Source organism: Schistocerca cancellata, chromosome 5 (genome assembly GCF_023864275.1).
Source record: "Schistocerca cancellata isolate TAMUIC-IGC-003103 chromosome 5, iqSchCanc2.1, whole genome shotgun sequence".
Taxonomy (NCBI): domain Eukaryota; kingdom Metazoa; phylum Arthropoda; class Insecta; order Orthoptera; family Acrididae; genus Schistocerca; species Schistocerca cancellata.
Window position 1 is genome coordinate 440,839,662 of NC_064630.1, and position 14,035 is coordinate 440,853,696.

Consider the following 14,035-nt stretch of genomic DNA (forward strand, 5'->3'; position numbering starts at 1 on the left):
TTTTTAAAGCTAAATCTTTGAAAATAGTGTTTGGCTTCTCAGTTGTAAATGGGAAAAACCACTGTTTTTGTAAATTCAGCCCCTAAAGGGATGTAATAGGGCCAGACTGATTCATCATCGCCTAGCCCAAACCACTAATTACAGAAACGTGAAATTTTGGAATGGGTGTGGATCTTAAACAGTAAGGGTTGTTTAAGAAGGAACTGTTCAAAATTCCACTCCTAAGGATTTGGAATAGGGAATGAAATGCTTTCTTAAAATGTCACTATTAAGGCAATTTTGAAGCTAGAATTACGAAAACTAATATTTGAATTATGAAAACTAATATTTTGTGTGTACACACACAAGAATGCAGAAGGTATGATTAACGAAAAACTTAGTCTCCAGCTCTCAGAACCGCTTTTCAGACAGATGTCATTCACATTAATTAACATGAAAATTTTATAAGCTGTTGCAGTTTGTAAACAACATATAAATTCAGTTATAGAAAAACAAAAACATCTGTGCAGACCATACTGTGTATGCAAGCGAAGCACTAAGCTAGTTAATTATATTTCTATTGTTTTTTCGGTTTTTGATTTACTTTTTCTTCTGCTTTCCTGTGCATGAATATTAGGATCATCTTTCTCTGTGTAGTCAACATAATGATATATTTTTCTTGATTGTCTTTGTATTTGCAGCGATGGTCAAATGCGGAACGTCTTCTAGCCATAGATCAACTCATTGAGAAATGTGAGCCAACTCAAGTAAGGCACATGATGCAAGTCATTGAACCACAATTCCAACGTGATTTTATATCACTGCTTCCAAAGGAGGTAAGTCTCATTGTAGTAGAATAATATAAATCATAGGTCACTAATGTCTTAAAAACACCCTTTGTTAAAAGGTTATGTCAGTAATATCTGTGGAAGTTGGTGTAAAGCACATCAGTAATTTGTAGTATTATGTTTCTGTCAGATGTAATTTACACTAAGCTGACAAAAGTAATGGGGTAGCAATATGCACATATACAGATGGTAGTGGTATTGTGTACGCTGGGTATGGAAGAGCAGCGTATTGGTGGAGCTGTTATTTGTACTCAGGCAATTCATTTCAGAAGGTTTCCGATATTATTGTGGCTGCACAACAGTAATTAACAAACTTTGAATACGGAATGGTAGAATGTGTATGTAACTGAATCTCTAAAACAACTAACAGTATTTAAGCATTTCTGAGCAGTTTAGTACTGTTGATATTGTGCAAGATAAGCACGAGAGGACAACTGGGGTGTTCTCCAGGCCACTGAGTCATTTATTCATGCATAGTTACCAGCTTCTGTAAATTTCTTGAAAGAACTTGTTTCCATTGTAGTTTCTTTATTTGAAATTTTTAGCTATATCCACCCCCTTCAGCATTATCAAGATACATCACCCTAAAAATTATATTATGCTTACAATTACATGATCGACACAGCAGTGTGCCGAATTCTTATTAGAGATATCATTACATGTTGTTCTTTAGACACTGCAGTATGGATTGTGGCATCCTTGTAAGTGTAACAACATTTTTATTGTGATGTATTTTGGCAGCGTCCAAGGAAAAGTCAGTAATACGTAAATAAAGTATTTACTTAAAGTAAAAGAAAAAGAAAGTCTACTCAGAAAAAGGTTCTTTCAAGTCACTACAGGAATCTAGCAAACAATGGGACTGAGAATGATTTTCCCTGACAAGACACATTAAAGTTTAATGGAATTGAAAGGTGGCATAATTGTATCAGCTTTTATCAACTTTTAACCCTTGACTTGTGACATTGTATTACAATGTTAGTACTGGTACAGGGTGTTGGAAACACCCCAGAGTTTAAGAGCCTAGATAATGTTGTAGTGGAAAAAAAAAATGTTATAGTATTGAAGTCTTGAGCTCTTCCACAGGTTAATGCACTTTATATGCGTTGTTGTTGTTGTTGTTGTTGTTGTCGTCATTGTCTTCAGTCCTGAGACTGGTTTGATGCAGCTCTCCATGCTACTCTATCCTGTGCAAGCTTCTTCATCTCCCAGTACCTACTGCAACCTACATCCTTCTGAATCTGCTTAGTGTATTGATCTCTTGGTCTCCCTCTACGATTTTTACCCTCCACGCTGCCCTCCAATGCTAAATTTGTGATCCCTCAATGCCTCAGAACATGTCCTACCAACCGATCCCTTCTTCTAGTCAAGTTGTACCACAAACTTCTCTTCTCCCCAATCCTATTCAATACCTCCTCATTAGTTACGTGATCTACCCACCTTATCTTCAGCATTCTTCTGTAGCACCACATTTCGAAAGCTTCTATTCTCTTCTTGTCCAAACTAGTTATCGTCCATGTCTCACTTCCATACACGGCTACACTCCATACAAATACTTTCAGAAACGACTTCCTGACACCTAAATCTATATTCAATGTTAACAAATTTCTCTTCTTGAGAAACGCTTTCCTTGCCATTGCCAGTCTACATTTTATATCCTCTCTACTACGACCATCATCGGTTATTTTACTCCCTAAATAGCAAAACTCCTTTACTACTTTAAGTGTCTCATTTCCTAATCTAATTCCCTCAGCATCACCCGACTTAATTTGACTACATTCCCTTATCCTCGTATTGCTTTTGTTGATGTTCATCTTATATCCTCCTTTCAAGACACTGTCCATTCCGTTCAACTGCTCTTCCAAGTCCTTTGCTGTCTCTGACAGAATTACAATGTCATCGGCGAACCTCAAAGTTTTTACTACTTCTCCATGAATTTTAATACCTACTCCGAATTTTTCTTTTGTTTCCTTTACTGCTTGCTCAATATACAGATTGAATAACATCGGGGAGAGGCTACAACCCTGTCTCACTCCTTTCCCAACCACTGCTTCCCTTTCATGCCCCTCGACTCTTATAACTGCCATCTGGTTTCTGTACAAATTGTAAATAGCCTTTCACTCCCTGTATTTTACCCCTGCCACCTTCAGAATTTGAGAGAGAGTATTCCAGTCAACATTGTCAAAAGCTTTCTCTAAGTCTACAAATGCTAGAAATGTAGGTTTGCCTTTTCTTAATCTTTCTTCCAAGATAAGTCGTAAGGTCAGTATTGCCTCACGTGTTCCAACATTTCTACGGAATCCAAACTGATCTTCCCCGAGGTCGGCTTCTACCAGTTTTTCCATTCGTCTGTAAAGAATTCGCGTTAGTATTTTGCAGCTGTGACTTATTAAACTGATAGTTCGGTAACTTTCACATCTGTCAACACCTGTTTTCTTTGGGATTGGAATTATTATATTCTTCTTAAAGTCTGAGGGTATTTCGCCTGTCTCATACATCGTGCTCACCAGATGGTAGAGTTTTGTCATGACTGGCTCTCCTGAGGCCATCAGTAGTTCTAATGGAATGTTGTCTACTCCCGGGGCCTTGTTTTGACTCAGGTCTTTCAGTGCTCTGTCAAACTCTTCACGCAATATCTTATCTCCCATTTCATCTTCATCTACATCCTCTTCCATTTCCATAATATTGTCCTCAAGTACATCGCCCTTGTATAAACCCTCTATATACTCCTTCCACCTTTCTGCTTTCCCTTCTTTGCTTAGGACTGGGTTGCCATCTGAGCTCTTGATATTCATACAAGTGGTTCTCTTCTCTCCAAAGGTCTCTCTAATTTTCCTGTAGGCAGTATCTATCTTACCCCTAGTGAGACAAGCCTCTACATCCTTACATTTGTCCTCTAGCCATCCCTGCTTAGCCATTTTGCACTTCCTGTCGATTTCATTTTTGAGATGTTTGTATTCCTTTTTGCCTGCTTCATTTACTGCATTTTTATATTTTCTCCTTTCATCAATTAAATTCAATATTTCTTCTGTTACCCAAGGATTTCTATTAGCCCGCGTCTTTTTACCTACTTGATCGTCTGCTGCCTTCACCACTCCATCCCTCAGAGCTACCCATTCTTCTTCTACTGTATTTCTTTCCCCCATTCCTGTCAATTGTTCCCTAATGCTCTCCCTGAAATTCTCTACAACCTCTGGTTCTTTCAGTTTATCCAGGTCCCATCTCCTTAAATTCCCACCTTTTTGCAGTTTCTTCAGTTTCAATCTGCAGTTCATAACCAATAGATTGTGGTCAGAATCTACATCTGCCCCAGGAAATGTCTTACAATTTAAAACCTGGTTCCTAAATCTCTGTCTTACCATTATATAATCTATCTGAAACCTGTCAGTATCTCCAGGCTTCTTCCATGTATACAGCCTCCTTTCATGATTCTTGAACCAAGTGTTAGCTATGATTAAGTTATGCTCTGTGCAAAATTCTACAAGGCGGCTTCCTCTTTCATTTCTTACCCCCAATCCATATTCACCTACTATGTTTCCTTCTCTCCCTTTTCCTACTGACGAATTCCAGTCACCCATCACTATTAAATTTTCGTCTCCCTTCACTACCTGAATAATTTCTTTTATCTCGTCATACATTTCATCTATTTCTTCATCATCTGCAGAGCTAGTTGGCATATAAACTTGTACTACTGTAGTAGGCATGGGCTTTGTGTCTATCTTGGCCACAATAATGCGTTCACTATGCTGTTTGTAGGAGCTAACCCGCACTCCTATTTTTTTATTCATTATTAAACCTACTCCTGCATTACCCCTATTTGATTTTGTATTTATAACCCTGTAATCACCTGACCAAAAGTCTTGTTCCTCCTGCCACCGAACTTCACTAATTCCCACTATATCTAACTTTAACCTATCCATTTCCGTTTTTAAATTTTCTAACCTACCTGCCCGATTAAGTGATCTGACATTCCACGCTCCGATCCGTAGAACGCCAGTTTTCTTTCTCCTGATAACGACGTCCTCTTGAGTAGTCCCCGCCCGGAGATCCGAATGGGGGACTATTTTACCTCCAGACTATTTTACCCAAGAGGACGCCATCATCATTTAATCATACAGTAGAGCTGCATGTCCTCGGGAAAAATTACGGCTGTAGTTTCCCCTTGCTTTCAGCCGTTCGCAGTACCAGCACAGCAAGGCCGTTTTGGTTAATGTTAACAAGGCCAGATCAGTCAATCATCCAGACTGTTGCCCCTGCAACTACTGAAAAGGCTGCTGCCCCTCTTCAGGAACCACATGTTTGTCTGGCCTCTCAACAGATACCCCTCCGTTGTGGTTGCACCTACGGTACGGCCATCTGTATCGCTGAGGCACGCAAGCCTCCCCACCAACGGCAAGGTCCATGGTTCATGGGGGGGATCATTACATATTGTAATCATATGACATATACAAATTTTTATTGTGTGTTTCACTCACATAACTTTCCCACATCTTTACTTATTGGGCACACTGTACATCTTCCTTTCTGTTTCTTCCATCATCCACATTTCAGTTTTTGAGCCTTGGTCTTTCTGCTGAAGGTCCGTATTTTTCATCCTCTTGTGTTGTCTTCTCCACCCCTTTTTTTTGTGGATTAGGGTAGGGATGTTACTGCTACTTCCTGTGTATAAGGGGTTGTATTAACAGAACTCTTGGTTCTTTAATTATATTGTTGCTCTCAGTCTTTCTGGTAAATATCATTTGAGCATTTATTCCAGAATATTGAAAAATATTGAACAGAATCGTCTTTTTCTTGATGTTAGGTAGGTGGTGCACATTTCATCCAGTGTGTCTACTCCTGTTTTTGTGGAATTGTACATTGTGCTAATTTCAGACTTTCTCTCTTCTGTGCGGTCATCTATTTTATTACCAAAGTGCATAGATGGAAGAAGCATTATGTTTTTGTTTTCTTTAGGCACTTAAGAGATGATTCTTAAGCCCTTTTGAAATCCAAATTATCCACTTTTAACTCCACATTCACAAATTCAGAAGACAGTTGCTTCATTTTTACAAACAGTTCCAATGAAAGTATCTCCTTCTGCAGCTCTTCAGATAAGCCACAACTAGTAAATCAATTATCTGCCATTACATTACAGCCAGTCACATTATTTGTCTCACTCAGTAGAATTATCATATCTTACGGTGAGTTTGAAAATTCATTTGGTCCATCTAGCTGTTTCCCAACGTATATTGCCACAACGAGAGTGTATCATGTCGTGACATCACAGAACATTAGAATTTTCAGACCATACTTCGATGGCTCGCTTGGTATATCCTGGTGAAAACTAAGTTTCCCTCTGAAAGCAGTTAACTGTCATCCACAGTGGTGTAGTCGGACACTGTGTAGTTCTTGTTACAGTTTGCTTGTAACAATTCAAATATCTTGCTAATAAGTGCAAGTTAATCTATTTTCTTTCTCTCTTGTGTGCTTTGAATGTCGTCAAACTATATGCATCTGAACAGGAACTGAACCAGTTGTGTACCATGGATTCTTTAGGTTCATATGTCCAGAGTTGTAAAAACCAACCAAAATAACCAACAAAAGCCCTAATTTCAGCCACATCTGTAGCTTTGGCATTTCATTTCCAGGCAGAATTCCCTGAAATACTTATGTGCACATTAGTATACCCTCATGTTCTTTTTATCCAAATATATGTTCATCAAAAACAAAACCAAGTAGTCTGATAGAGAGGTGGCTTAGTGGTTAGCACACTGGACTCAGTCCCCTTCCCAGGGGGGCTCGCCACTCTTTGGCGGGTTTGCACTTGATCACCACAGGGCCCCAGCCTTTGCAGCATCTTTTCCCTTCTGTGCTACGTGTCTGTCTTCTTGCTATTCTTTTTCACCTCTCCTGGGCAACATGTCTGGGGTGTTTTTGGGAATGTTCCACATTGTCTGTAGCTGACATAAGAATAGTCTCATCACTGTTTTTTTGTTCCTTTTTCCTTTCTTAATTCACATTCTCCTATCATCCTCTGATTCGGCGTTTGATGCTCCTCTTTTTTTTCTTCCTGCATGTGTGCTCCTGAAAAGGGAGGCTCGCATGTCTGACATGTAACAGCTGACTTGGTAACATGTAATTCCCAGCCCCAGATCAACAGATAGTGTTCACACACAGCCCCTGGTACATGTCAAGTCCAGGGAAGGATGATTGCCGGAGTTGCTACCTTCCCAAATTGCTGACTGGTCTCTCTTTCAGGTGTTTGGGAGGTGTGACCTGAGTTTTGAACAATCATCTTAAGGCAGGTGCACACCCTTGTGAAGGTGGCTCCCAGTTGGAAGGAGCGTGCCATTGGAGGCGCTAGCAATCATGGGGGATTTTCTAGCAGTGAGCCAATCAGGTTCACAATCAGCGTCTACAAAACATAAACAGAATGAGGCTAACGATTAAAGACCCTTCCAGCCAGCTGCACCACGGTGCCTCGTGGTTTCACGTACTGAAGATGGTCTGTCCTTCGTGACGGTAAATCTGTTTATTATTCAGAAAGGAGTTGATGCAGTTGCCAGCTTTGTGAAATCCTGTTCTTGTTTACGAAATGGCACTTTGATTTTGGAGACTACTTCTGATTCTTAAGCACAACTTCTTGCCACTTCACTTCTCCACAGCTATCCTGTTCGTGTTGAGGCCCATAGAATTCTGAACTCTACCTGTGGTGTTGTTTACACTAGGCTGTCTGACAGTCTGACCAAGGCCAAAATCCTAGCGTACCGCTCTGTTCAGGGTGTCATTGCCGTCCATCGGGTAATGGAAAAGGTAGATACCTCTCCTTAGTGCCCACATGCACTCTTTTTTCCCGCCTGTGATAGAGTGGTTCTTCCGTCCCAGACCAGACCAGAGCAGGCTATGAAGTTATCACAGTCCGACCATACATTCCGAACCAGATGCACTACTACCAGTGTCATCGTTTCAACATCACTGGAATATCTTGTTGACACCTACCAAATGTGTTCGTGTGGCAGGGATGCACACGAGGGCAATTGTCCGCCTCCTCCCCGCTGTATCAACTGCAATGTCGACCATGTTGCCGACTCTCGAGATTGTGCCATGTATATCAATGAGCGAGCTGTTCAGGAGATCAGAGTAAAGGAAAAAGTTTCTTACTCAATAACTTGCAAGTTATTGACTAGTCGCAAACCCTGCTCTCCCATCTGGCACTTATAGTACTGTTCTTGCTACATCTCGCTACATGACTCACATGGCCACACAGAACTGCAACATCAAATTCAGCTTTGATTTTGTGAGATCACCCATTGCCATGGTAGCATCAGTGTCCTGTCATTCAGCTGTGCAACAAGTCATCAAACTCTCACATCATTGGGTGAAGTCACCAGTTACACAACTGGTGTATGTCCCTCTGGCCAACCAAAACCTGAGTCTTCCTCTGCTAACAGGATAGGCTCAAAGAAGTCCAACAAAGGCAAACAGTCTTCTCCTTCACCGACTCAAAGATCCTCTTCGATGATGTTACCACATGATACCTTTGCCCAGCCGGCCTCCATGTCGCCGGTTCGCAGCACCAAACATTTTTCTGCATTGGACTCCACAGGGTTACAGCACAAGAAAGCTGACACTTCTGTGGACCTCATGGAGCAGGGTCCTCCTGCCTCCGTGCCCTGTAGTAGCAAGTCTTCACAGGCTGTCTGTCTGCAGCTACTGAGGTGACACCCTTTCATTTTTGCCTCATCATGACTCCTCTCCGATGCAACGATCATGGCCCTTGATCCAACAAAGAGGATTTACAGCTGCTTTCAGAATCACAGCATCCACATGTACTCTGCCTTCAGGAAACAAATTTGCGTCCTCATGACTGCTTTGAGCTTTTGCATTTCTTCTCGGTGTATTTTGACACCCCCCCCCCCCCCCCCTCCGAGGTCGGCATTCCATCTCATGGGGGAGTCATGCTGCTCATATGGGATGACATTCATAGTCATTCCATTTCTCTGGCTACCCGTCTTCAAGCTGTTGCAGCTTGCCTTTTCCTTTCCCTCTTGACCTTTTCCCTTTGTACCATTTATATCCCTCCGTCATTTGATGTCACCAGGGCAGACTTCCACCAGCTTACTGGTCAGCTACTTCACTCATTTCTGCTGCTGGGTGACTTTAATGGGCACCATCTGGTTTGGGGTTCTTCCAGGACCCATCAGAGAGGTGTCCTCTTGGCCAACCTTATTAATCAACTTAACCTCTTCTGCCTTAACACGGGAGCACCCCTGTTCCTTTCTGACTCCTCTCTTCTGCCTTACACGGGAGCACCCCTGTTCCTTTCTGACTCCTCATACACCTATTCCCATTTGGACCTATCCTTCTGCACTGCCCAGTTTACCCTTCATCTCAATTGGTCAGTTCTTTCTGATGTCTACTCAAGCAACCATTTCATGTGTGCTATATGTTTACTGACTCCTACCCCACCTCTGTGCATACCCCAAAGGCTGCTTACTGAGGCCGACTGGTGGCGTTACTCTTCCATGGCAGCCTTTGACAAACAAGATTTTCCCATTTGTGATGACTTGGTGCAATATCTTACAAAATGGAATAGCTTACTTATCCTTACCCTTGCAGAATGTTCCATTCCTCGCACTTCCTCTTTACCAAGCTGTGTTCCTGTCCTTTGGTGGACTGAGGCATGCCACGACGCAATTCACGCATGGAGACATGCTCCCCCGGTTTTTATCTGTCATCCTATGATGACAAACTGAATTTATTACAAACAGATGTGTGCACAATGTCGTCACATTCTCTGGAAAAACAAAAGAGCTAGCCAGATTTCATTCAAAGGTTCTTTTAACATCTCCAACCTGTCCTCTGTCATGCCGTGAAGTTGAGAGCTGTGCTGGTGGTAGCGTAGCTACTGGCAGGGTCACCCAAGCCAGATTGGTCTCAACTGAGGAGCCAGACAAAGTGTGTCCCACAACATTGAGCAGGGGGGCTCTAGAGGCATAGTGAAGCCAGCTTCCCTAGGGGAGTAAACCTAATACAAATCCTGGTCCCCCAAGTTGGGGATTGGGCTCGAGGCTAACACCCTCTTCCTGCAAAAAAAGGTAAAGTTATGAAAACCCAAAGAGCAGAAGCCTGATGGATTATATAGACAATGACATGGCACGGATCTTGGACAACAAATGGTTAAAAAGTTGAAAACTGACCTTTGAATTTGTACCTGGAATGTTTGATCTTTATATAGCCCAGGCTCTCCAAAGAAGTTATTATTAGACAAGCAGGGGAAGCTTAAGGAGAGCATTACTGCCATCCAAGAAATTCGATGGACAAGGAGTGGAATATTGGAAAACACAGAGGGCTATATATTCTATAGCTGTGATAACAGACGAGTTTGGCACAGGTTTCCTTGTTCATAAAGATCTGAAACATTTGGTGATGAATTTTACACCCATTAACCCAAGGCTCTCAGTAATTAGAATTAATGGAAGATTCTTTAACTATATTATAATTATTGGGCATGCACCAACAGAAGAATCTATTGAAGACCTAAAACATGATTTCCATGATGCCCTTGATAAAGCTTATGGTAAGTGTCCAGGGAATGACATCAAGATAGTGCTGGGCAATTAATGCACAACTTGGAAGAGAAGACATTGTCCAGCATGTAATTGGAGCCCATAGTAAACATGGATCCACTAATGATAATGGAATAAGATTGAGCATCTTCGCAGCCTCCCGGAATATGATAGTGGGATCTACCAAATTTCCAAACAAGGAGATACACAAGGGGAAGTGGAAGTCACCTGATGGTAGAACCATTAATCAAATTGATCATGTACTGATAGACTGGAGGCATAAAACTAACTTCTTGGCTGTTTGAAACTTTTGTGGCCACAATGTGGATTCAGGTCATTTTCCTGTAATGGCCAAGATGAGAGCAAGGATATTAAATACTCAGAAAGAGAGACATACTAGAAAAGAACAGTACAATATTGCAGTACTGCAATTAACAGAAGCTTACGAATCGTACTGTCGGAAAGTTTCTCAGGCTGTAGAACAAGAACAAGGAACACTGCAAGACAGTAATGACATAGAACAAAAATGGCTGACTAAAGAGCTACAGACATTTCAGCTAAGGAAACACTAGGGACGGAGAGAAAATCAACAAGGCCCACATGGTTTGATGAAGAGTGTAAGAGAGTGACCGGAGAAAAGAACTCTGCATACCAAAAGACATTACAGGTGAATTGCACAAGAAGCTTGTCAGAGGATTATCAAGAGAAAAGGAGGATCGAAAAGATGACACAAAGCCTAAAAAAAGGAATGGCCTAAGGCTGAAATAGGATGTATGGGAGTGTCCAAGAAGAAGAATGAAACAAGGAAGTTCTTTATAAAAGTAAATAATGCTAGAAGACAATTTGCTCCAATAACCAGCTTGATTAGAGATGAAGAAAGAAACATAATAAGTGAGAGTAAACAGACTCTGGAAAGATGGCGAAGATACTTTAATGACCTGATTAATCGAGAGACAGAGCAAGCAGAGGATACCTCTAATGATTGTGAGCAAGGATTGGATGATGAACAGCCACTGGATGGCCTAGGGTTAGGGGATGTTAAAAAAGTTTTAAGGAAACTGAAGAATAACTAGGTCCCCGGCACTGTTAACATTCCTGCAAAATTGTTAAAATGTGGAGGAGCAACATTAGAGCAGTCTCTATTTGAACTTATCACTCCCATATGGGAACAGGAAAGGATACCAGATGAATGGAATGAAAGAATATGTTCCATACATAAAAAGGGCTACCGAATGGAGTGTAGAAACCACTGTGGAATCACCCTCTTGAACCTGGGGTAAAAAGTGTTATCTAATATTAATTTTGATTGACTACTCGCACAGGTGGATAAAGAAATTGGAATATACCAAAGTGGATTTCGACGAGGAAGGTCAACAATAGACCAGATTTTCAACCTGCGCAAAATTTTGGAGAAAACTGTTGAATATAGAACTGGAACACATCACCTCATTATTGACTTTAAGGCTGCATACGACAGCATCAATAGAAATCAGTTGTTTCATGTCTAACAGGAGATGGGGATACAGGGAAAGCTCTTGAGAATGATTAAAATGATGATGTCTGAAGTAAGAAGCTACATTTGAGTTTGAGGAAATTACTCAGACCCCCTGGAAATAAAAAAATCGGTTATGTCAAGGAGACACATTAGCTTGCTTATTATTTAATGTAGCACTCGAGAAGGTGATTAGGGAAGCAGGCGTACAGACCAGGGGCACCATCTTGTACAAGTCAGTGCAGATTTTAGCATATGCAGATCACATAGACATCATAACATGGACAGTACCAGCACTGAAAGAAGCTTTTACAGCCTTAAGTCAAGCAAGTGAGAAGATGAGTCTTATGATAAATGAAGATAAAACTAAATACAGGGCCTGTGGAAAAGCATATCAACCCACTATGCTGTTAACTTTCAGCGTGAATGGGCACACATTTGAAAGAGTTGATAGCTTCAATTGTATTGGTTCCACAGTCACTTGCTTCAAGGACATATCAACTGAAATTAGGATTAGGCTGATATCAGCAAATAAGGCATATTCTGCCTTGAGTAATTTATTCCGGCCAAGACTCTTCAGACGCCCAACAAAATCCACTGTTTATAAAACCCTTGTTAGACCAGTTCTCACTTATGCTTTGGAAACCAATGCAAGGCTGCTCAGCAGATGTGAGAGGAAAGTTTTGAGAATTGGCCCTGTGTATGACAGAGAACAATGGAGAAAAAGGTAAAATGCAGAATTGTACACTATAAATGCCAATGCTCCTGTAACAAAAATCATATGATCAGGAAGGATAAGATGGGCAGGTCATGTGGCAAGAATGGAGGAGACTGAGGTGATGAAGATTCTCTTTGGTAATCCAAGAGGACAAAGAGGGAGAGGTCGACCTGGAGCAAGATGGCTGGATGGAGTGGAAGACCACCTACGGAAGCTCAGATGTGGAAACTGGAGGAGGATAGCATGTGATCGAGATGTATGATGGAAGCTTGTTGGGCAGGCCAAGCTTCATCCTGGACTGTAGTGCCATGAAGAAGGAGGATGATGATGATGATGATGATGATGATGATGATCTCACTTCATCCCAATCCTCCGCCCCAGGGCCACACACTGTTCACATTCAGATTTTGCAGCACCTTTCTCTTACGGGCAAGCACTTTCTGCTTAATACGTACAACTGCATCTGGGGAGAGGGCAGGTTTCCTCAATGCTGGTGTGAAGTCACTCAAAATGTTCAAATGTGTGTGAAATCTTATGGGACTTAACCTAAATTATCCTAAGGACAAACACACACACCCATGCCCGAGGGAGGACTTGAACCTCCACCAAGACCAGCCGCACAGTCCATGACTGCAGCGCCTTAGACTGCTCGGCTAATCCCGCGGAGCCATGAAGCCACTGTCATACCCACACCTAAGCCTTCCTTGTAGCTACCAACCAATATCTCTCACCAGCTGTTTTTGCAAGGTGATAGAATGTATGATTCATGCCTGGCTGGTGTGGTGGCTCGAGTCTCACAATTGACTAACCACTGCACAGTGTGGATTTAGTGTGCCATTCTGTGGTTGACCATCTTGTCACTTTGTCCACACATGCCGTGAATGATTTTCTGTGGAATTCCCAGAATGTGGCCATGTTTTTTGATTTTGAGAAAGCCTACAACACCTGCTGGAGGACTGGTCTCCTCTGTACTCTCTACACGTGGGGCTTCTTTGGCCGCCTGCCCCAATTCCTTGAGGAATTTTTAAAAGACCGAGTTTTCAAGGTCCATGTCGGTTCTGCCTTGTCGAACACCTCTATCCAGGAAAACTGTGTGCCTCAGAGTTCCGTCCTAAGCCTCATCCTCTTTGCTGTCGCCATAAGTGTATAACGTTGTCTCCCCTGCCAGGCGTCTCTGGCTCCCTTTTTGTTGACGGTATTGCCATCTGTTGCAGTTCTCCATGGATCTGTCTCGTTGAATGGTGTCTTCAGTGATGTCTCGATTGTCTGTACTTGTGGGCATTGACAGTGGCTTTCGTTTTTCCACTGACAAAACCGTTTGTAAGAATTTCTAGTGGCATAGTTTGTTTCTCCCACCATCTTTGCATCTTGGGCCGGTTGCTCTTCTATTCATTGAAGCTATGAAATTCGTGGGGCTCATGCTCAATAGGAAACACTCTTGGTCCTCCTATGT

At 41.9% G+C, this 14,035-nt stretch overlaps 1 protein-coding gene across 1 annotated transcript in view; it reads left to right on the forward strand.

Annotated features, from left to right (window-relative positions):
• LOC126187297 (F-box/WD repeat-containing protein 7) overlaps nt 1-14,035 on the forward strand; it is a 143,656-nt gene that overhangs the window by 41,758 nt on the left and 87,863 nt on the right. Inside the window, exon 5 of the mRNA XM_049928285.1 lies at nt 681-815. Within this exon, the coding sequence (XP_049784242.1) occupies nt 681-815 (135 nt within the window). The remainder of the gene's footprint in view (nt 1-680; nt 816-14,035) is intronic.